This window comes from Dasypus novemcinctus, chromosome 10 (genome assembly GCF_030445035.2).
Source record: "Dasypus novemcinctus isolate mDasNov1 chromosome 10, mDasNov1.1.hap2, whole genome shotgun sequence".
In the NCBI taxonomy this organism is placed as follows: Eukaryota; Metazoa; Chordata; class Mammalia; order Cingulata; family Dasypodidae; genus Dasypus; species Dasypus novemcinctus.
In genome coordinates, this window is record NC_080682.1 from 46,846,902 (window position 1) to 46,871,989 (window position 25,088).

Consider the following 25,088-nt stretch of genomic DNA (forward strand, 5'->3'; position numbering starts at 1 on the left):
TTAAATGAGCTTTATTCATTCCATCTCAGCTGTTTTATGATTCTGAGGATACCACTGAAAATCACCAGCTAAGTATGTCTTAGACCTGTGGCTCTCAAACCATGCTCCCAAGGAACATCAGTATTCAGTGAGCTGGCCTTAAATGCTCTGCTCCTTAAACCAAATAATTCTCTTTTACCAAGCTGAGGGTTGTGGGAAAGGTAATTGGACAGAATTTGCTCATTTTTACCTCACAGTTTTTCCTTAATTCTTCTAGACTAGAATCTAGTGTAAGATGGTATCTGGTTTAGCATGTGATTCTGTATTTAGTTATATTACTAAGTCAAGACCTCATAAAATGCAACATGAAGAGCACAAATACTGTGACTCTTTAAAGAAGCACTTTCATTTACAAAATTTTTAAGAACCACAGGTTTAGAAGAAGAATCCAGAGATCTCTAGGTTGATTTTCTGATTCACTAAAACTCAGTTAAGTAACAATTGTGGAGCCCAGAAACTTAAAATGAGTATGCTATGAAAAACCCGTGGGAAGGCTAACATCAACCTGCAATTTGTTTTCAAACTGGAATGCTGAAAGGTTTTGCAGATGAGGTGACTAAGGCACAAGGAAGGTAGATATTTGCCCCAGGAACAGAGTTAGTAACTGGTAGAACTGAAATTCAACTCAGACAGTCTGAGTTCAGAATCTACACACTTAATCATTGCATGATCCTGCCATCTCTTTGGTTTAAGAAACCCAGTACCCATGAAAAAAAGGGTGAACGGAACACATCCATTAACTTTCATCTCCTCCTGAAACCCTCAAATGACAATTAAGGGGGACTGTTTTTAATGAAGATATATACATCCTAAGATACAAAGAATGGAAGAAAAGATAACAGCAACAAAATATGAAAGCAGAGGGAGAACTGAAAACTGACTTTACAGGGCCAAGAGAACTGCATTCTAAGTAAGGCTGCAGAATCCCAAAAGGCACAGTACCTTAAGGGCAGGGTTAAATGAAAGGCTAAAAGCAAGAGGAATGACTGAAAATGGATTTAAGAAGCAGTTAGAACCCCAGATCTCCTCCCTATCCCACACATCATCAGGTGACTGTCTTGCCCTCATCCTGACAAAAGACGGAGGCCCATCCTCTAGTCAAGGCTGCAAAAAGGCTCGTGCCTGAGGGACAGGGCACCAAACTGAAAATGAGGGGAGTCCGGACATTCATATACTTAATGCTGGGACATTCCATCAACCTTCTTCCCTTGCTCATCTTTAGCATAGATAATTTCCCTAAAATAAAAGTTTTTTATAAGAATGCTCCTCTAACAGCCAAAGTAGATACAAGCCCAGGTACTGGTTCTCTTGAGGGCTACAAAGACCCACAGGTTCTATGGTCATGGCAGATGGCTCTGGAGTTCAGGGCCATGTCAGTTGGCCCACTTTGGAATTTGTGCTCCTGACTGTGATGGAGTTGGACTCAGATGTAACCTCTCTACACATGCCTCTTCTGTTACTTTTACCAGACCTGTGGTTGGCGCTGGGGTTGGTGTATACTCAGGAGCCCTGAATCTCTGGACTGTCCATGTGACAGCCAGGCCCTGAGCCTCAGCAGACTTGCAACTCCTACCCTCTGGTTTATTGGACTTACCCTGGCCAGCTAATAGGGAGGTGAAGAAGGTCAACCACCACACCAGGGAGCCAAGAGTGCCTACAACTGCAAGTAGGAGAATTGCATCATCATCCATTTGGACTCTAAGCCCCCTCTAGATATAGAGGGGGAGTGGACATCACCATCCCAGGGTCCACAGGATGGAGGAATAGAGTATGGATTAGAGTGGACTTACTGATATTCTACTATGGAACTACTGTGATTAGTAATGGAAGAAATTGTAGCATTGATGTGGAGAAAGTGGCGACAGTAACTGCTGAGGGTAGGGAGAGGGAAGAAGAGATATGATGTGGGGGCATTTTCAGGACTTGGAGTTTTCCTGGGTGGTACTGCAGGGACAGATGCTGGACATTGTATGCCCTGCCACGATGCACTGGGTGGACTGAGGGAGTGTATAAACTACAACGTAAACCATTGTGCATGTGGTGCAGCAGTGTTCCAAAATAAATTCACCAAATGCAATGAATGTCCCACGATGATGAAAGAGGTAGTTGATGTGGGAGGAGTGGGATCAGGGGAGTGGGGGTATATGGGGACCTCATATTTTTTAATGTAACATTTAAAAAACAAAAATAAAGAGAGAAAAAAAATTTTTTTTAAAGAATGTTCCTCTATTACAAAGTGTTGAAAATATGGAGATATATGGGAAAAATACAACTAATATAACGTACAGACAATAGTAATATTTTAATATTTTTGTAGCAATGGTAATGAAAATACATAACTATAGTTAACAGCAATATTGTAATACTTTTGTAGCAAAAGCAAAGAAGGTGCCATATCAATGTTAAAGGTAAAAAAAAAAAAGGATATGGGAGTTAGATTAATGAGAAGTGAATATGATCAAGCCATCTTTTTTTTTTTCTTCCATTTTCATTAGTAAGGAAACCTTGGCATGTCATTTAACCTATCTGCTCATTTATTCAACTTTCAGAACACTGGAGAAACAACTGAGTTTGTTTTTAGGATTAAATAAGATCGATGTGCTTGTGCAGGATTTTTTAAAGTAATGATTCCATAATTTGTTAGGCTGCCTTTTGTCTCTTATTTAGCTTTTTGAAGTTGAAATAAAGTTTATTTTTAAAAAATCAAAAAATAAAAACTTTTTAAAAATTCATTTAAAACAACCAATCAGAAACAACAAGCACAGTACCAATTTTGGGAGAGTCTTCTTAAAAAAAAATGTTTAAGCAAATCAATTTTATTGATACATATTAATAAAGCATACAATTCATCCAAAGTGTACAATCAATGGTATTTGGCATTCAAATTTTTTTAACTTACTTGATATTTAAGCCCAATTACATTTCTTTCAGGAGAAAGAAAGGGGAACAAAACTAAACAGGGCACCCCATGGAGTGCTTCAGACAGCTGGAAAGCAGCTCAGAGACAGGGGGCTTCAGAAAGCAGAAGAGAGCTGTGAAAAAGGAGGCAGGAAAAGTGAAGCAGTCCAGGGGAAGGAAGACCCCCACTGATGAAGCCCCTGTGAACGGGCCCTGAAGCCAGCAGTAGAGCCACACTTTGATGGTCAACAGTCACACAGAGACATGCCCCTGAAATGGCCTGGCTTCCATAGTGGTCTTAGGCACTAAAACTGCCACCTGCTTTGACAGCAAACCTTCCAAAGAGAGGCAGCTTTGAATCCTTGGGTATGATCTAAAATCAGAGTAGGTTTACCTCAGACAAGTTATTAAAAACTCTGATCATTGCTATTTTAGACTTATTTGTACTGTGAGAAATAGATGGAACTCACCTAACAGTGCTTTCCTATCTTTTAAGTTTGGTCAACTGACAACAATTGGAGGAAATAAAGCCCCCCGCAGATTCAGATGCTCTCCCCCTTTATCTAAGCAATCAAGACCACAATTTCAGCACCAGCCCATGTCACCTCTCTAACAGGACTGCTAGACTTGGCCTCTTACCTGTCTCTGCATTTCTTTAATCTGTCTTTGGGGGATGCTCTGCAAAATGCTGTACACATCTGACATCTTTTCTTCTGGCACAACCACAGATGCTCTGGAGACAAAAGCAAAATGATTTCTACATGTGCAGTTACTTACGAAAAGCACTTCTACACTTCTCCGTACATTGTCTTGTTTAATTCTTACAAACAGAAATAATACCCAATATGTCCTTCAGTCCCACATCCCTTCCACTGAGTATTCTCTCACTCTCTTCTCTTTCTCATAGTCAAATTTCTCAGAAGAGTTGTCTATACTCACCAGCTCCATTTTCTCACTTCCACTCATTCTCCATTCATCTTCCATCCTCTTTCCACCCCATGTGGATTCTCCAGTCACACTGGTGTCCTTTCAGTCACTGGAACATGCCAAGCTCAGCCCTACCACAGGGCCTTTGCATGCAAAATTCCAACTCCCTGGTATACTCTTCTTCACTCTTCACTGCCTTATCTGAATTACAAATTAGTCTTCACCTTTAGCTACCAATTCAAATCCACTCATTTATACAGGATATATTGATGGAGCACCTAGCAGGTGCTAGGCCCTGATCATACAACAGTGAACAAATCAGTCAAGGAAGGTGAGGCAGTGACGAGCCACAACAATACCTGGAGAAGAGCATAACAAGGAAAAGGCCATGAAGAATCAGCATATTGGGCATGGTTCAGGAACAGCAAAAAGCCAGTGTGGCTGGAGCCAAGCAATAAGATGGAGAATAACAAAGATAAGGAGAAATGGGGAGGGAGGGTCCCATTAAAGCATATAAGGCCTTGAAGGCCACTGTAGGGACTTGGGTTTTTATCCTGAGATGAGAAGCCACTGGAAGGTTTTAGGCAAAGGAATGGCATGTCTGGATGTTCCAACATTATCATTCTAAAATGTTAAAACAAGCACAGGAAAACAAGAATGGAAGCAGAGAGAGCAGCTGGAGACCACTGCAAAGTCCTGGCAAGAGATGCTGACTGTGGAGACAATGATGAGAGTGATGAAAGACAGAGCCTGCAGAATTTGACAGAAAATTAGATATGGTGGCCAAGAGAAAGAGAAGGTTCAAGGAGGCCTTTTCCATCATGGCATTTAGCAGAGTTTGTAATTATATTTGTATAAGTTAACTTATTAAAACCTGAATCCCATCCCCTACTATACTAGTCCATTAGGATGGAAACCATGCCTGGTTCCACTCACTGGTGTTTCCTCAGCAGCTGATGCACACTACCTAGCACAGAGCACTTAATAAGTATTTGTTAAATAAATATCTTCTACTATGCAGTTGGGAAAGCTAAGGCTCAAAAAAGACTATTTGCCAGGATCACAAAACTAGCAAATGATAGCGCACCAGAGCTCTTTTTATCACTTATTCATAATCACAACCACCCAAGCAGATCTAGATTCTCAGGACAATCCTTTCAGAGTCAGCTCAGGGTCACCCCCTCTGTGAAGCCCTCATCAACCCCACTGCCAGCAGTGGTATGTGTTTCTTTCTCACTGTTCCAGTATCTCATCCAGCCAAGGCAGCATCTCATCATAGTAGTAACTGTTGGTTTACCTGTCTATCTGCTACCACTAGACTATAAGCTTCTTGGAGGAAAGGCATGTTATCTCCATACTTAACAAAGAAGCTGGCAAGTAAAAGGCATTCAAACGTTTTCGTGGATGTATAAATATTGGAAGTAGTCATTGCCTCTCTAAGAAAAAAAGATAACTAACGTTGTCCTCTTTCAGGATGAATTAGACATCCTTCTTTCTTCTGAGCTTCCCTTGCCCCCTGGGCATATACATCTATTAGAGCACTTATCACACAAATTGTAATCATGGGTTTGATTTCCCCACTAGATTCTAACCTCCTCAGGAGCAGACACTCTGTGTTATTCACAGTAGACTTTCCAATAAATATGAGTTGAATGAATGAATGAATGAATGAATGAATGAATGAAGTGGATGAATGAATACTACCTAAATTGTTCAAATACCTGTGATCTGACTTGGTTAGAAGTACCAAAAAAGTTCAGGAGGAGAAAATAATTAGGGATTTGAGGCAAGGATAAGCCTGAGAGCTATATACAGAAGGAACTAATTTTTCATAATCTTCAACCTCCAGAGTCTTGGGAAAACAAAACATGAGAATAAAGGGCTATGGCATTAATTGACTGCCATAACCAAGTAGAACCCACATTTGTCCAGCTTTATACTGGAAACTTTCTAAGCTTTTATCTATGTGAAGGGACTCCACCTCTAGCTGATACATTATACAAATTCAGTGAAAATTCTAGGTCATGGTTTTCAGCTGTAGCTACAAATTAGAATTACTTGGGAAGCTTTAAAATTCAGAATCCCTGGAATTAGGGATTAAGCGTTTTTTTTAGAGCTTCTCAGGTCTAAACTGCAGTCATAGTTGAGAACCACTGTTCTAGGCCATGAATCAGTAAACATTTTCTGTAAAGGGCTAATCTCTGTCCCAACGACTCAACTCTGTCCTTGTATCAGGAAAACAGCCACAGACAATATGTAAATAAACGGGCATGGCTGTTTCAATAAAACTTATTTACAAAAACAGGCAGCCTGCTGAATCTAGTCCACAGGTTTTAGTTTGCTAACCTCTGCTCTAGGCCAATGTGGCTTACTCTCCTGAGAGAAAATAGAGTAGAACAGTCTAAAGTAGTTGTTTTCAACCCTGGGAATGCATTATAATGACATTGGGAAGGAGGAGGTGAAAATTCTAATCCACACAGGGACCACAGGTCTAAAGTTTACTAGAAAGTTAATACCCACCTCTTCCAGTCAAGAACTTCAGAAAAAGGCAAAATATATGAGTCTGCAATGACAACTGGGACACAGCCAGCTTGTAACACATCACTCAGTACCGCCTGGCCCAGCCGAGCTCCACGAAGGACCATGCAGAAGGTAGCCTCCTGCAAGAACACAAGCACAGGTGGTGATGACAAACCCGTTTTGATTGCGACAGACCAAGAACTTCCCCAGGAGCTGAAGCCAAGCAATCGTGAGGCACCTTGACACAGAAATGCTAAACAAGAACAGCCCACACCAGTAAAACCTGAAGAGTTTGGCTACAAAGTTTCTTGTTTCCATTATTCTGTGTTACTGCAGTGCTACCGCTTGTTGGCACTGTGAAAATGTTCAATACCAACGTCAAAAACCTTCCTCTGGACACCCAGCATTATGACTTCTCACTGACTGATAGCTTTTAGCTGTACTGTTCACCGTACTGTGAAAAGCTCTTGTACTGACCTTCAGCCTACCTTGGAACACAATGACTTTTTTGGGGCATATCATGCTCTTTAAAGATCCCTTAAGGGGAAGGTATTGTATCTCTTTTCATCTTTCTATTCCTTGTAGCATCTAGAAGAGTGTTTTGCAGATACCAGCTATTCAATAAATGAATGAAATGCCTTTGAAAAGACCTTAAGACAGATATGTTCTATTTAGAAACAACTAATCAAATAGAAAGCAAAAGCTCAAAAAATGTCTTTCTCATTTACTTCCTCAAACTCAGTGTGCAGATATTTGGGAAATGAGAGATGAACAGGAGTTAAAAAAAGGTCACAACAGGTAGGCTGAAAGAAGAAAAGACTCCCATTTTCTGACACTCAGTTTCTCTCTATATTTACCTCTTTAGGGGAAAAAAAAAGGATTTAAAAACTATTTAATCTTTAAAGCTAGAGAAAAGGAGAGTTCAGAAAAAAATACAAGGAAACTCAATACTCCAAACTCCTCTGGGAATTAATGAGAAAAGCAGCAAGAGTGGAAGAGGAGAATCAGTCATTGTGCCTCGCAGTGGCAGGTGGACAGCACCAGCCTGACCTGAAGAATCGGCCTCCAGATGTGGACACACAGGCTGATAACCATTTTTCCTGTCTAGACAAAGGTTACTATAAATACTCCTGCTCACATCACCACTGTTATCAGTCAGACATTCCAGAGGGAGATGCAGCACTTCTGAAAGAAAGTATTTTAACAATCTCAGCATGGGCCAGGTCTCTTTGGAGATCAAAAAAGGAGAAAAAAAAAAAGCAAAAACCCCACATCAGCTCTTTGCTATTTCTCCTTAACCAACTACCTGTGTTTTAAAGATCTAACTGAACAAAACTCACTTTCTTCTTTCCCAGCCCCCTCATGCCTTGGAATTTCAAATATCCTGCTTATAAAACATCCCCCAAAGGAAGTACTTGCCCATAGTTATGGAATTACTGCCATTCCCATGTAAAGGACATACTACTGCATGGCAACCAACAACAAGAAATCCTCCACTCCCAAGGAAAGCTGTCTTTGGCATTGTGCACGAGCATGTTCAGGGAAGGAAATTTCTCTGGACTTATGGCTTATGAATACAGGGTAATATGAAACGCGTTTGCCTGCTCTACCTACGTAGCTTCACTGTAAATCTACCCAGTTTGCATTCTTGAAACATAATGAATATTTGAAAGGAGTTTGAACACTCACAGACCAAGCAGCTTTGCAGGAATATAACACACCAGATGTCTGAACACCCTAAGTTCTACATATCTAGGAAAGGGCAACCTTACATTTTCTTCCTCTCTTGGGCTATCCCTCTAGTCATATATTGAAAAGAACTCCCATGTGTTGGGCTCAATTACCCAGTGGAGGTCATGTCTGCTGCACCTTGAGAAAGGTAATGAATAACTTACCTGCAGCACCTGGGGATACTCGAAGACCTGGTGCTTGTGGCAGCGCTTACGGACTGCAAAGACGCCCTCTGAGAGATTGGTGCATTTATCTAGTACTAAGACTGACTCTCCATATCTGGCCTGGAGAGCTTCTAGGTCCTCTCTGTATTCGGGATGGAGAGCCATCTGAGATGACAGGAGGAAGTATCGCCGGGGACTACAAAGGAGAAAAAAGGTGATGGGAAAATTGCAGCTGGCATGTGAGTCAAGTTAAGACAAACTCTGATATTAAACTTACAGCGATAAGTATTTTCTCACCAGTCTCCATATTCCTTGATTATCTGTGAAATTATATTCTGTAGCATGTGTGAATATTTAAGATATTATATACTGTAAGAAAGTACGGTATGATTCATTCACATGCTGAAATATCATGCAATCATAAAGATGTGAACTGGGAAAAGACCTTAATGCTCTGAGGAAATGCCTATAAATGCCAAGCTTAGAGAGCAAGCTATAAACACATACATGTGTGCACATGGGTGGGGGAGAAGTGGGGAAGAAGAGGGGAAGAGAGAGATTGATTATTTGGAAGGAACATCAAAATGTTAGCATTAGTTATATCTGGATGGTGGGATTATAAATGACTTCTTCATATTTTTCATATTTTCTAAAATTTCCACAAAAGGTATATTATTTTTACCCTCTGTATAATGTTATTAGTTTTAATATAAATAGAGAACCTTGGAGAAATTGCACACCTCCTCTGAAAATATCTGGAAATTGAGTAGGAACAATAGCAGGTAAACAGTACTGGTAACTTAAGTACAGAAAGGTGAGTCCTCTATATATCAAATTGGAAAAGGAACTGAGAACTGGCAGTGTTCATCAAGTAAGGAATTAGGAAAGTTAATGGGCAAAACTGGCTGCAAAAACTCGAGGAGGTAAAAGCCTGTTTCTGGCTGTCAAATGGCATCCTGATGCAATTGAGAGCTCGAGGGAGAGTCCCCATGATCAAGGCCACAAGGACATTTGGAACACCAAATTGGTAGTTGAGAACAACTGGAAAGAATTACCTATACCAAAGGATGGAACCAGCCTTAACATCTGGATAGCAAGGATGGTAAAAAAAAAAAAAAAAAGATGAAGTGGGGGAGCATATGTGGCTCAAGCAGTTGAGTGCCCACCTCCCAAATGGGAGGTCCCGGGTTTGGCCGTGCCTCCTAAAGAAAAAACCTAGCAGACAGTGAGTACAAACAACAAGCAAACAGATGAGGAAGCCATGGGGGGAGGGGGTGTGGGGATATCAAAAAACATTTTTAAATGCATGTATTTAAAAAAATAATGAACTCCAGAGCCACCTGCCATGACCATAGAACCTGTGTGTCTCTGTAGCCCTCGGTAGCACAGTACCTGGGGTTGTATCTATTTTAGCCCTCTCTGGGATCCTCCTGAGACATGCATAAGCACAACCCCTCTGATGACCTCCCAGCTCTTTTTTGAAGACTCTTAGTCATACAAACTCATTTGTTTTTACCATTTCCCCTTCTTATTCAAGGTCTTTTTCTAGTTGCATCACCTGTTAGTGATTGGCAGTAATCCCTCGGCACCAGGGAGGCTCATCCCTGGAGTCATGTTCCACGCTGGGGGGAAGATAATGCATTTACATGCTGAGTTTGGCCTAGAGAGTGGCCACAGTTGAGCAACATGGAGGCTCTCAAGAGGTAATTCTTGGGCACCCTTCAGCTCTAGGAGTTCAGTGCCTTGTCAGTGGGCCCTACTTTGAATTTGTGTTCCTAAGTGTGATGGAGTTGGACTCAGATGTGACCTTTCTACACATGCCTCTTCTGTCATTTTTACTGAACCTGTGGTTGGCACCAGGGTTGGTATATACTCTTGAGACTTGAATCTCTGAACTGGCCATGTGCCAGCTGGGCCCTGAGCCTCAGCAGAGTTGCAACTCCCACTCTCCAGTTCATTGGACTTACCCAGGTGAGCTAACAGGGGGGTGAAGATGGTCAACCACCACACCAGGGAACCGAGAGTGCCTACAACTGCAAGCAGGAAAATAAAATCCATCAACCATGTGGGACCTAAGCCCCCTCTCAATATAGAGGTGGAGTGGACATCATCATCCCAGGGTCCACAGGATGGAGGAATAAAATATGGATTAGGGTGGACTTACTAGTATTCTACTACAGAACTATTGTCACTTGTAATGGAAGAAATTGTAGCATCGATACAGAGAAAGTGGCCACGGTAGTTGCTGAGGGCAGGGAGAGGGAAGAAGAGATGTGATGTGGGGGCATTTTTGGGACTTGGAGTTGTCCTAAATGATATTGCAGGGACAGATGCTGGACATTATATATCCTGCCATAACCCACTCAATGTACTGGGGGAGAGTGTAAACTACAAAGTAAACTATAATCCATGCGGTACAGCAGTGTTTCAAAATAATTTAACCGGATGCAATGAATGTGCCACAATGATGGGGGAGGTTTTTGATGTGGGAGGAGTGGGGGTGGGTGGTTGGGGTGTATGGGAGCCTCTTATAGTTTTTAATGTAACATTTTTTGTGATCTTGTACCTTTAAAAAAATACAATAACAAATAAATAAATTTCGAAAAAGTAAAAAAGAAAAAGAAAATGGAGTAAAGGAAAGATTTCCAGGGTTCTAGCATCATTTAGTTCTCCAGAAGAAACAAAAATGTAAACACAAAGTTAGTAATGATAATCTGAAATGAAGGGGAAGAGTTTGGGGAGACCAGGTACTAAGTAATTCCACCCCAGAAGGCAAAATTCCCAAAAGGCAGTAATCTATTAAGCTCCCTACCCTATTTTTATTTTTGCTTTGGGGAAAAAGGAAGAGAAATTGTTTCATTTTTCCTTAGTGTCTCACATTTGTTTAGAGGATCTAGCTGGGAAGCTCCGTATTCCTGCAGATGAACCCATGACCAAAGAATGAGGCCATCACCTTTTTTTAAAAAAATGTATTTAAGTATATGATTCATACATAAACATATATAAACATACATAAACAGTAAGTGTAAGTAATAGTTGTGAACTTACAAAACAAACATACATCACATCATACAGGACTCTCGTACCTCACCCTACACCAATATCTTGCATTGTTGTTAAACATTTTTAACTAATCATTAAAGAACATTGTCAAAATATTACTACAACCAAAGTATTTTTCCCCAACCTACCATATTATTATCTTTATATCATTTATATATGAACAGACATAAAAAATAAGTGTATAGTAAAAGTTGTGAGCTTACAAAGTAAACATGCATAACATCATACAGGGGTCCCATACATCCTCTCTCCACCAACACCTTGCATTGTTGTGAGACACTTGTTACAAATTATGAAAGAGCACTGTCAAAATCTTACTACTAATTATAGTCTTTATCCGATATTCAGTGTATTTTTCCCCCAACTCACCCTATTATTTTTAAAATATATTTCTAATGACAGAAGTTGTAAGCTTATAAAACAACCATGCATATGTGCAGGATTCCCAAACAACACCCCTCCATCAACACACCACACCGTGGTGGAACACTTGTTACAGATAAGATAATATCATCTGATGTTACCACATCCATAGTGTACATTTAGCACACATTTTCCATACTGTCCATTATCAACACAGTACATCTTTGGCATAGATAAAGAACATTATATTATTACTGCTAACTACAGTCCATAGATCAGTCCAGTTGTATCTTTCCTATGCTTCTCCACATTCCCATCACCCTTCAACAGTGATATACATTCACTCGAGCTAACAAAGGACACTCCTGCATCTGTACCATCAACCACAACTCTCATCCACCTCTTGGTTTACCGTACTATTCAGTTCCTAGATTATTTTCTAGCATTCTGTCAATTGGTATTTATATACCTAAACTACCATGGCTATGTGGCTGAAAATGTACACAGAGAGCAGACAACTGGGGGGAGGGGGGAAATAAATAAAAAATAAATTAAAAAAAAAAAATAACACTTGACCATACATGTGAGGGTTTGTTTCTGAAACATCAATTTAGTTCCATTGGCCTAAGTGTCTATCTTTATGCCAACACCATGCTGTTTTACCACTATCGGTATGTAATATGATTTAAAGTTTGGAGATGAGAGTTCACTTTTCCTTTTTTAAGATGTTTTTGGCTATTCAGGACCCCTTACCCTTACAAATAAACTTGATAATCGAGTTTTCAATTTAAAAAGAAATGATGGTAGATTTTTATCAGGATTGCACTGAATCTGTGTGTCAATTTGAGTAGAACTGACATCTTAATGATATTTAGTCTTCCAATCCATGAGCATGGAATGTTCTTTCAGTTATTTAGGCCTTTTTAAAATTTCATTTAACATTGAGCTGCAATTTTCTAAAAACAAGTGCTTTACATCGTTGGTTAAGTTTATTCCTATTTGAGTTTTATCTGTCATATTTTATTTTCACCACTCTTTTGATACTTTAAGTTACTTTTATTGATATAATCTTCATTTCTAGACTCTCTTCCAGGTCTCTCTCTCGTCTTTTCTTTTCAGGCTCTAGCACACCCTTTAGTATTTCCTGAAAATCTGGTCTCTTGCTTAGAAATTCTCTGTTTCTGTTTATCTGTGAATATTTTAAACTCAGCCTCATTTTTGAAAGACCATCTTGCTAGATCTAAGATTCTTGGAAGGAAGTTTTTCTCTAGTAGTATCTTAAATATATCATACCATTGTCTTCTTTCCTCCATGGTTTCTGGTGAGAAATCAGCACTTAATTTTATTGGGTATCCCTTTATATGTTATGCATTGCTTTTCTCTTGCTGCTCTCAGAATTCTGTCTTTGGCATTTGACATTCTGATTAGTATGTATCTTGGAGTTGGTCTATTAGGACTTTTTTGGATGGGAGTATGTTGTGCTTCTTGGACATAGATATCTACATTCTTCAATAGAATTGGGAAACATTCTACTATTATTTCTTCAAATATTCCTTCTGCCCCTTTTCCCTTCTCTTCTCCTTCTGGAACACCCATGACATGTACATTTACACATCTTTTGCTGTCATTTAGTTCCCTGAGACCTTGTTCAATGTTTTTCCGTTCTTTTCTTCATCTGTTCTTTTGTTTGTTCACTTTCAGAGACCATTTCTTCAAGTTCACCAATCCTTTCTTCTGCCTCCTCAAATCTATTATATGATTCCAACATTTTTTCATTTCATTTATTGCATGTTTCATTCCCATAAGATCTACTATTTTTCTGTATATGCTTTCAAACTCTTCGTGCTCATCCAGTGTTTTCTTAATATCCTTAATCTCTTTAACAATCTCATTGAATTTATTAAGGAGATTTGTTTGAGCATCTATGATTAGTTGTCTCAACTCCTTGACGTCATCTGGAGGCTTATTGTATTCCTTTAACTGGGTCATATCTTCCTGTTTCTTGGTGTGGATTGTAATTTTTTGTTGGTGTCTTGGCATCTGGCTTACTTGAGTATTTACTCTGGGTGCAGTTTTTCTCTTTAGTTTAGGGCTTCCTGCCCTTTCTCCCTTGCTGGTTGTGCAATAGGAGCCAAGGATGTAGTTGGTGCTATAAGCTGTGGAGGCTCAAGCTGCCCTCATTGCCCCAGGGACCTATGAAGCTCCTCCCAACTTTCTCCTTTGCCAGGGGTAGGGACAGAGTCACAGCTGTGTAAATAATTCAAGTCATGCAGGCCTAGACTGTTGTTGCCCAGAGAGACTGATTAAACTTCCTGCCCCTTTCTCTTCTGCCTGGGGCAAGGAAGGAGATGCAGATGTGGACAGCAATCTATGCAGTGCAGGTCCACAATGACCTCAGTTGCCCCAGTAGACTTTCGATTATTCATTCTGTGCCAGTCAAATGTACCTACAGTTACCTAGATAGGCTGGTGCAAGGCCCAGCAGCCTTCATGCAAGAGGTGGGGCTGAAGCCTAGGCTAGGGCTGCAGGCCAATCTGGTGGAAGAAACTGGTCCCTACCATCACTGATTTTCGGTCAGCCCTCATGCTGGGGGTGGAGTCAAAATGGCGGCCACAAATCTCTCTCTGACCTGGACAAGTTCATATGCTAGTTGTTCCTAAGGCTATACTCCAGTCAGCTGAATTCACCAATCAGTAGCTGAAATTGGTGGCCAATCATCTCTTCCTCCCCCGTTTTTGGGTAATGGAGCTTCAAATTTCAAACACAGAATAGCTCCTGCGGCAGCTTGCACTGCCAAAGTAGGATAATCACTGGCCTCAGCAGCTTGGCCAGTGTTTTCCCAGAGAGGCTAGTGCAAGTCCCCCCAGCTTCCTCCCTGCCAGAGGTGGGGGTGGGGCCTAGGCTAGAGCTGCAATCTGGCTTGGATGAAAAGAAACCAGTCCCTACCAACACTGTGATTTTCAGTCTGCCCTGCTTCCCCTCATGCCAGGTACAGAGTTAAGATGGCAGCTACCATCTATTTTCTGACTTGGATGGGTTCAAACTTTAGCTATTCTTTGGATTGTACTTTAGCCAACCAAATTTACTCATCAGTAGCTGAAGCCAACCGTCTCTTCCTCCCCCATTTTTGGGATGTGGAGTTTTTAATTCCAGCTGCAGAACAGCTCCCGAGGCGACTTGTGCCTCCAGTGAAGGATGGGCACCGGCCTCCATGGCATGGAGAGCTCTACTTGCGAATCTTCCCTGCAGATGGGCAGTCTCCTCCTTCCATTCCTTCAAGGATGTTGCAGGATGCTCTTCTTGTCTCCTGGAGTCCCCCAAACAGGTGCTTCAGCTAGCTCCAGAGAGTTCTGGGTATTCACTAACTGCCCTGTAGCAGGAGCTGACTCTAAGAGCTCCTTACTCTATCACCAGCTTGCTGGTTCCAGGTCATCTTCTTTCACCCAACATTCAGGTCCACAGCACACAGGTCCAAGAACAATGGATGAAGAAGGTGAACACTCACCCAGCCAGATCAGCTAAATCCACTCCACACAACAAAGCAATAGATACCACAAATTTGTTCTTAAATCCTCAAAACCTTTTTTTTTTAAATTTCAGAATAAAAGGTTATTTCCCACACCACAGTCAGGAAAGAAAAGAAGCTGAAAACCCCCCAGAACATCACTGTGCAATATAGTTACCCCTAGCCCCATGTGCCTATTGCAATTTAAATTAATTAAAAGTAGATATAAGTAGAAATTCAGTTCCTCAGCCACAATAGCCCCATTTCAAGTGCTCGCTAGCCACAGGTGGCTAGTGGCTACCTGACAGCAGGGAGATGAATTCCTCATGGCAGAAAGTTTTGTAGGACAGAGCTGTCCTGGGTGATGATGCAGAGCCTGAGGCCAGGATGAAGGTAAGTGGAGATGAGAGAGACAGGGAATAGCAATCGATCAGAGAGAGGGTTTGGACCAGCTGTACAAACAGCTTCCTTTTATCCTGGGTGATTTCCTTCTACGTTTCTATTTAGTGATCTATAGGATGAATCTATGGCTAAAAAGTATTTCTTCTAGCCACTGAAATAAAGATTTTTGAATTTTACTTCTAGGCCTGAGGCTACTAAATTTTCTTTGTAAAAGTATTAGTTACTAATTCTCAGTGATGACAAGAGCACATACAGAGAGAACATGATCTCTGTTCAAGGTATTTCTGTAATTAAAACTTGCCTGTCTCAAACATGAAAAAGGTGTATAGCCAATTCCACAATACAAGCAGGAAATCACTTTTAGCAATTAAAGCTAGTGAAAAGTGTAACGGGCTATTTTGTGAGGTGCTTAGTTTTTCACTATAGGCCAAAAAAGTTTTCATTAAGAAATTACAGTGGTTCACAATAAAGTTACTAAAGCTAGTAAATGAATTCAGCAAGTAGCAGGGTAAAAGATCAACACACAAAAATCAGCAGGGCTTCTATGTACAGGTAATGAACAACATGAAGAGGAAATTTTTTTAAAATTCCATTTACAATAGCAATGAAAAGAATCAATATCTAAGAATAAACTTAACTAAGTCTATAAAGGACTTACACACAGAAAACAACAAAATATTGCTAAAATAAATCAAAAAAGACCTAAACAAATGATAGGACATTCCATGGTCATGGATTAGAACACAAAATATTAAGATGTTAATTTTACCAAAGTGATTTACAGATTCAGTGCAATCCCAATCAAAATTCCAACAGCCTTCCTTCCAGAAGTGGAAAAGTCAATCATCAGATTCATATAGCAGAGTAAGGGACCCCAAATAGCCAAAACATCTTGAAAAAGAAGAACAAAGTTAGAGAACTTACACTTATTACAAAGTTACAGTGGTCAAAATAACATGGTACTGGCACAAGGAAAGACATAGAGACCAATGGAATCCAACTGAGTACAGAAATAAACTCTTTCACATCTATGGACAACTGATTTTTGACAGGGGTGCCAAGTTCACTCAATTGGGAAAGAATAGTCTCTTCAACAAATGGTGCTGGAAAACTGGATATCCATATGTGAAAGAATGAAGGTGGTCCCCTACCTCACACCATATAAAAAATTAACTTGAAATGGATGAAAGACCTAAATATAAGAACCAAAACTAAAAAACTCCTAGAAGAAAATCTAGGGAAGTATCTTCAGGACCTGTGTTAGGCAATTATTTCTCAAACTTTACATCAAAAGCACAAGCAACAAAAGAAAAAATAGATAAATGGGACTTCATCAAAATTTAAAACTTCTATGTATCAAAGGGCTTTATCAAGAAAATAAAATGATAACCCTGAGAATGGGAGAAAATATTTGGAAACTATGTGTCTGATAAGGGTTTAATATCCAGAATATACAAAGAACTAAAACTCAACAACAAAAAGACAAGTGATCCAATTAAGAAATGGGCAAAAGACTTGAAACATTTCTTCAAAGAAGATATATAAATGGGAAAAAGCACATGACAAGATGGTCAACATCTTTAACCATTAAGGAAATGGAAATCAAAACCACAATAAGATACCATTTCACACCCAGAAGAATGGTTGCTATTACAAAAACAAAAAAATAACAAGTGGTGGTGAGGATGTGGAGAAACTGAAACTTAGGAACCCTCATCTATTACTGGTGGAAATGTAAAATGGTACAGTTGCTGTGGGAAATGGGTTGGCAGTTCCTCAGGAAATTAAATACAGAATTACTGTCTGACTCAGCAATCTCACTTCAAGGTATATATCCAAAAGAACTGAAAACAGGGACTCGAACAGATATTTGCATGCCAATGTTCATAGCAACATTATGCATAATTGCCAAAGGATGGAATTAACCCAAGCATCCATCAACAGGTATATGGATAAACAAAATGTGATATATAAATACAATGGAATATTATGCAGCCACAAAAAGGAATAAATTTCTGATACATGCAACAACATGGATGAGCCTTAAAGACATCATGTTGAATGAAATAAACCAAACACAAAAGGACAAATATTGTATGATATCATTTGAATGAAATAATTGGAATGTGCAAATTTGTAAGGCCAGAAACTAGAATACAGATTACCAGGATTCAGGTAGGATGGGCAATGAGAAGTTAATGCTCAATTGGTACACACTTTCTGTTTAGGGTAATAGAAAAGCTTTGGTAATGGATGCTGGCAAAGGCGATGCAAAATTTTAAATGTAATTAGCATCACTGAGTTGTATAATTGAACGTGGGTAAAATAGGAAATTTTAAGTTATATGTTACTAAAATAAAAAAATTTTAAAAAGCAGAACTGCACAATACAGTAAAGCTTAATGTAAACTATGGACTACAGTTAATAGTATAATTATAATAATATTGCTTCATCAATTGTAATAAAAATACCACACTAATGCAAGATATTAGTAATAAAGAAAATTGCATACAGGAGATGGCATGAGAATTCTGTGCTATCTGCACAGCATTCCTGTAAACCTACAACTGCTCTTTAAAAAAGAAATATTATTAACAATCCTAAGGAAAATGGGAAGCTGATCTTATACTTGCCTTTAATAAGGAGAAATAATATGCAAATTCTATACAAAGCACAGTAGAGGACATATGCCATTTCTTTCGCAATTGAATTTCATATTTGAGAGGAAATTCCTTATTAATCTGTCATTATTTCTTCTCTGATTATTGTCATTTGTTGCATGAAACATAAACGAGAAATCTAAATGTTTATTAAAGTTTTAAATATTAATGTTTATATTTGTATGCATACATGAAAATGTGCATGTTTTATGCTCTAAAGAAAACTGGATTTCTTTGAAAAATGTCATGCAATTAAAATAAATGGAGGGGGAACAGATGTAGCTCAAGTGGCTGAGTGCCCCCTTCCATGTATGAGGTCCTGGGTTTAATCCCTAGTACTCCTAAGAACAAACAAACAAAAAACCAGCTCTCATTGGGAGCAAATGTAGTTCAGTGATTGAGCACCTGCTTCCCACGTACAAGGTGTTGGGTTCAATCGCCAGTAACTACTAAAAAAAATAATAAATAAAATAAGGAGAAGTTATACTGAAAAGTAATTTGTCAAATTAGAACTAAATGGCCTCTAAAAGTCTCTCCAATTCTTAAGAATCTGGTTGTATCAACCTAGTACGAATGGATCTCATGGAGCACTGGAACCTGCTGGATGTTTCTGGAGCTTTCCTATTTAAGTAGCACTGCTAGCACAAAGCTGGTGTTCTATGTTGTCCAGAATTAAAAAAAAACAACACATGTTGGTGTCCAAGAGAGGTGAAGAGGGGTCTATGAAGGAGCCCTAGAGGGGAGAAGGGAGCTTCCACTGCAGGGGTGGGAGAGGTGGCCTGGCACAGGGTAGCAGGGTGGGAAAGGCTTCTGCACTGGAGAGGCAAGGAACAGGGTAGCTGTGGTAACCCAGCGTGGGATGCTGGAGACCAAGTGAGGGTGAGAGGGCATCTGAGCAGCCCTGAACAGAGAACCCAGGCGGACTGAGAAGAGTGCCCAACTGTGGGGAGGGTGATGACAAGGGTATGGAGTACAGGAACCCAAGAAGGGTGAGGAGAGTATCTGTGTTGGGGATTAGGGGGAGGTGTTGTGGGAGGCTCAGAGCCCATATGTGGTGAGGAGGGCACTTGTGCGGCGAGAGGGGCAATGGCAATAAGAGAAGTTTAGTTCCATACAAGAGGATTGATCAAACAAGTAAAGTTATTGCGGATAATGGGGGTCAGATTTCTTACCACTGGTGAAGGGAGCTACAAATAAATAAGAGGAAAGCCATCTTTCATATGTCCCTGTGTTATTGGATGGAATTGGAGATATTAATATGAACCCAAGTTTTTGATATACCTAGATATATAGAGATATATCTACACAGATCTAGAAACAAATGCAGGTGTATTAATGTGTGTGTGCTCAAAGAAACTCTTGAGTAAAGACAGTCTCTGGTTTAGATTTCACTGTTAAGAAACAAAGTTGTATTGTAGACATTCAGTCACCAGGCTCATTGGATCCTCACTCTAACCACTTCTCCATTCGCAACATAAATGTACAGATGTGAACAAGAGTCTAAAAATGTTCCCCTGGCTCTACCTAACCTGACAGACAGCTGATGAAGCTGCCCTTTTTAGTTTAAAGTAAATAAAATTTTAAGATGGGTTTGTTTTTCTTTTAGAGTCTAAAATTACTAGCCATGACTTTCATGTTTCCCCCCAGCAGTGCTGATATCTAAGTTTAAGTAAAATCATGCTGAGAACATGAAGTCTCCCTCAATAGAAACAGTTGTAAACTTGTACTTTAGTTTCTTTTAGAGGGAAAATGACAAGAATTCCAGCTGAGGCCAGCACAGCTGTGAGAAGAAACTATCAATAGCAACAACCCTCAGCTTCCCATTGCAAAAAAAAAAAAACAGATTTAAAATAAAAATAAGAACAATATTCTCGCAACTCTGTGTAGCTCTCAAGATATGTGAGAATTCCCTTAAAAAGCAACTCTCACAAAGAGCAACAAATCCAAAATGCTGCTGCTACAGAGCCACTGATCCTGCCTTCTCCCAAATCCCTGTAGGGGATGATGAGTCTGTCTTTGCCTCTTTTTTGCCTTTAGTTTTTGGATATGCTATTTGTTAAAGAAACAGCACAATTGTAGGACCAAACTGAACTGGAGGAGCTGGGGTTGGGGGTAGAGAGTGAAATCCTTCAATTGGCCAGGAGAGGGAGGACCATGCCCACCACAGCCCTGAAGACACACCGAGTGCTCTATCAAGTGGGGAATTACAGAACTCTGGAAACTAGCTGACACCTTAAGTGGTCTACTTACATAAAAAATTAGAGATTAAATTACTAGGAAAACACCGCCAATTTAACAGTTTAACTCTTTGAAACTAATTGTTTGAAATTGAGTATTACTACTTAGAGTGGTTTGTTTTCACTAAATCTTTTCTTTTCAGTCTGTTTTCTTTCCGGGATTAAATGTGAAGGCAAGTTAAGAATTCAAAACCAATATATAAGAGCTATTAGATAATAAAGCAATTAGATAATAAAGAGTTTAGCTCCAGCAGTCTTAAGAAAGGTGCACCTGGATTTATCAGAGCATTAGTTTTCTAGAATTTATGCAAAGGAGTTTAGTTATTTGAAATAATTGAGGACCTCATTAGAGCATAGTTTTAAATTGTAGCCTAGCACAGTAGCTCTTCTGTACATTGTTATATATCAATACTCAATTTGAAAATGTAAATCTTTTAGTGTAATGGCATATAATGAATAAACATTCAGCAAACAAAAACAAAAAAAAGAAAAAAGTGCACTTAGGAAAGATAAGAGTACAAGCCCAGTCTTCACGTGCTCATTTACCAAGGCATATGCTAGCCCCGGGCTTCTCCGCACTAGTGACATATTTAGACCCAACTATTCTTTGTTGTGGGGGCTGTCCTGTGAATTTAGGAGGATGAGCTGCATCCTTTGCCTCTACCAATTAGATGCCAGTGCAGAAGAGTTAACACTGCAGGCCTGGCAGCTCTCCTCTGAAAACCCTCCTTACAGGATTAGACCTTGGCTGGCTTCTGGGAACCTGGATTTGGGGAATATTCCTAACATACTGGGAACAAACCAGCATAGCTCACTGTCCCCCAACTGTCTATACAAACAATATGGCTTATGCTGAACATCTACCTTCCTTTGGGAATCTGGAATTTTGCTATATGCCAGGCAGATGCTGCCTGTATGACCAGCCTATAACAAAAACCCTAGGCACTGAGTTTCTAAAGAGCTTCCCTGGTTGGCAACACTTCACACATGCCACAACTTGCTGCTGAGGGGATTCAGTGCTCCTATGGCTCTCCACTGGGAAGCTTCACTTCCCCCAGATTTTACCCCTTGCTGATTATACTTTGTATCCTTTCACTCTAATAAATTACCGTGGTGAGTGTAACTATATGGTGAGTCTTGTGAGACCTCCTAAGGAACCATCAAACCTAGGGGTGGTCTTAGGGACACCCCAACTCACACCCCCACAGTCATGACATTAAAAATGTCTCCAGATTTTGTCAAATGTCCCCTGGGGAAGGGGAGTTCAAAATCACCAGGCCCCCCTTCCGTCCCCATTCCTCACCGAGAACCACCGAGTCCAATACTTGCTCCAAATAGGCCTTCAATAAAGATTCTACTAGAACTGAAGTGAAGTGGATTGAATTAAAAAGTAGCCAGAAAGGGAGCCCTAACAACTTTAGAAGAAGAGAGTAAAATGAAAATTTTAAGTTTTTAATCACACAAGTGACTCATATTTAAGTAAATGCTTATACAAACAGCATGCAGAGGAGTAAACTCCTTTTCAGGTTTGACTGACTTTTCCCTACTTATTATAGTTATTCATAACTAATGCCACATAAATATTCCAAAGTGAGATCCTGGGCACAAGACAGAGACTTGCATCACCCTAAAGGGTACTAACCGGTCTCACACCGATGATCTTTTGTCAATTTACATAAATCTAACCTCGAAACAAGGCACTGAACTTCTCTCTACAGTCTGCAAATTCTCTGTAAGAATTTATTTTTCTATTTTCATTTTAATGATAATACAGCAGAGGCATATTTGTGCTCATATTTAATGTCCAAGTTCATGTTTAGTGGGCTAATGAAGAGAGAACAAAAGAAAATTTAAAATGTAAGTCACGTAAAGCAAGTATAGTAAAGTGTTACTCGTAATCTAGATGCTGGTATACAGGTGCTCATTGTAAACTTTTCAACTTTGTTATCTGTTTGAAAGTTTTCCTAATAAAACGTTGGAAGAAATAATGTGAACCATGTACATGCACCAGATGAAGATAAATGATGTCACAATATGCTATATAAAGGAAAGCTTCCTAGTGGTTCAAATAAAAAAGTGGTAGGAGAAATACATCACCACCCAGCATGCAAAAGTAAAGCCATGTTGAAACCCTACAAAAACCATAATTAAGTCCATATTCACCTTGAAATCTGCAATTCAATGTCAAAGAAACAGCCTCAGCCATCACGTTAAATTATGTTACTCTGAATGGTAATAATTGTGTAGATTTATTTGTATTTGATTTCTAAATGTGTTTTAGTTTTGTATAAGCACAAGAAGTTTAGATTATTTTATATTTTACTTACTCAAGTTATAATAAAAAATAAATGGAAATATTTAGGACATAGAATCAACAGGACTTATTTTGATATAGGAAGTAAGGGAGAGGAAGGAGTTAAGGATAACACTAATTTCTGGCTTGGAAAACTTTCAAGATAGCATAACAAATTAAACAAAATAAGGAAAACTGTAGGATAAACAGGATTGGGGGGGGGGGTGTGGGGAAGATAACAGATTCAAGGACCCTGCCTATAACCAATGCTTTTATTTCTATGAGACACACCACACTGAACTTCACCAGCAGCTTAGATTCTGTAAAGCCAATGCCTGGCTGTCCTGAATGCACCTTACCCTGCTCCCTTCTCTGGAAGATCCACCTCAGCTGACAGTGGACTATAGACAGGAATGCTGACATCGTAGCCTTGCCGGTAAGTCCATGTAGAAAAGCCACCACCAGCCAACAGAGCCCTGAAAGCAAAGGATTTTGTCAGATGATGAGAAAAAGAGAAGGTCTTCATTCTGATAAGCTCTATGGAAAAGGGTAACAACAATTGATGCGTGACAATAATATCAACAATAGCTAATATTTACTGAGTCACTTACCTTACAGAAGATGCTGTGCTAAATATTCTACATTCACATCTCCTGGACATCTACAATCTACCCAAGTCATCAACCTCTCCCTGGGGCCACAAAATCGCAATCCAGGGCCATGCTATGAACAGCTCCTCTACTATCCCCCCCTTTCAGATCCCAATGATCCCTCCAAAAGTCATATTTGATTCTTAAACACATTTACAATAACAGTAAAAATAGTGGGCCCACATCACAAGGCAAGGGCAGTCATTTCACACTGACTGGACTCTTAGGAGACAACAGGCACAAAAAGCAGCAATGTACAGAAACTATCCTATTTTACATTGCATGTGTCCCCCCTCCCTCTCCAATTCCTGCCTAAGCAGTTCTTCCCACTAGTGTTCCAGAGCCACATGTGCATCCCATCACCTCAACCAGCTCTCACCATTCATTCCAGCTACTCAATCTTATTAACCCAACTCCCTATACAGGAAGCTGAATTCAGAATTGGACCTTTAGTTATTCTCCTGCAGTTTGCCTATCCTCACTTTTATTCTCCTTAATTGGAAATCAGTGACCACATTGTTTTAATTGGATCCAGCAGGTAGCATAATGACACTTCATCAGAGAAAGGAAGCAGGTGTCTATCACACCAACTTTTACTGTTATTCTGTCCCTGGAGCCTCAAGTGCATTGAAATCATTTACAGGAGCCGAGTTTTGCCAGTTCTGTGCACTGCACAGTCTAAGCCAAGATGTCTGAACCAAGAAACCACATTTTCTGCAATATTAATTGCTACCAATCCCTTCCCTGCCCTGATGACAACCTACATTCCCTTCTAACATGACCAGTTTAAATTCAAAGATTTTCAAATCACTCCTGGAAATCCCAATCTGTTTAAGCTTTACACAACCAAGAACTGGTGAGTGAGGTAACGTGCAGGCTAAAAACCTCTGCAGCTGCCAGTCTACTCAGTAAAACTTAATGACTATCTTTAGTACCAATATCCAGTCTTATTTTCCCTGATCAGTATTCAGCCCTGAAGTCATCCAACATGAATTTGGGCAAGTTCCACAACCATGATGGCAAGCAGACTCTGTATGGGCCCTATAACCCTCGTGCAGAGAAGCACACATGGATCCAATATGTAGGCACCAGGCAGTCCAGGTAAGCCAGGGTGGTGGGTGATCAGGCCATTGTGCCCACAGCCCCAGAGGAGAGGGGTACAAATGTGGGAGAAAGGAAGCAGGTGTCTATCTCACCACCTTTCACTGTCATTCTGTCTCTGCAGGGAGAGGAAGTTATGCAGTGGTAATAAAAACATGCAATCTGAAGCATGCCTTACTTATGTCACAGATCATACATGTGTGACCCTTCCTTGTGATCTAGGAAGGAGCCACGGCTGGACTTAGTCAAACTGGTCTCACTTCCAGCCCTGCTACTGACAAGAATTAAACTTTGAGTAAGTTATTATATCTTCTCCTGCCATTCTAATGGAGAGGAAGTATCCCTTGTTTTGCAGAACATGTGTTTTACACTGAAATGGAAAGTCAGTTTCTGAAAAGCACATTCTGCTTTCCCACTATGTATCCCAAAATTACAGTTAAGTTCCAAAGATGCAAAAGACCAAATAGAAAACTTGAGGCTAAAAAAGTATTAGTACTCATATCAAGCCAACTATCCTATCACTTAAAATGTTCTC

General features: G+C 39.9%; 1 protein-coding gene across 6 annotated transcripts in view; it reads right to left on the bottom strand.

Annotated features, from left to right (window-relative positions):
* Positions 1-25,088, bottom strand: part of EXT2 (exostosin glycosyltransferase 2) — a 207,166-nt gene that overhangs the window by 158,885 nt on the left and 23,193 nt on the right. For all 6 annotated transcript variants that reach the window (XM_071218083.1, XM_058305492.2, XM_071218084.1 and 3 more), the window contains 4 exons: positions 23,162-23,278; positions 8,280-8,475; positions 6,385-6,524; positions 3,577-3,670 (listed from right to left, as the gene is read on the bottom strand). In XM_071218083.1, the coding sequence (XP_071074184.1) occupies positions 3,577-3,670; positions 6,385-6,524; positions 8,280-8,475; positions 23,162-23,278 (547 nt within the window). The remainder of the gene's footprint in view (positions 1-3,576; positions 3,671-6,384; positions 6,525-8,279; positions 8,476-23,161; positions 23,279-25,088) is intronic.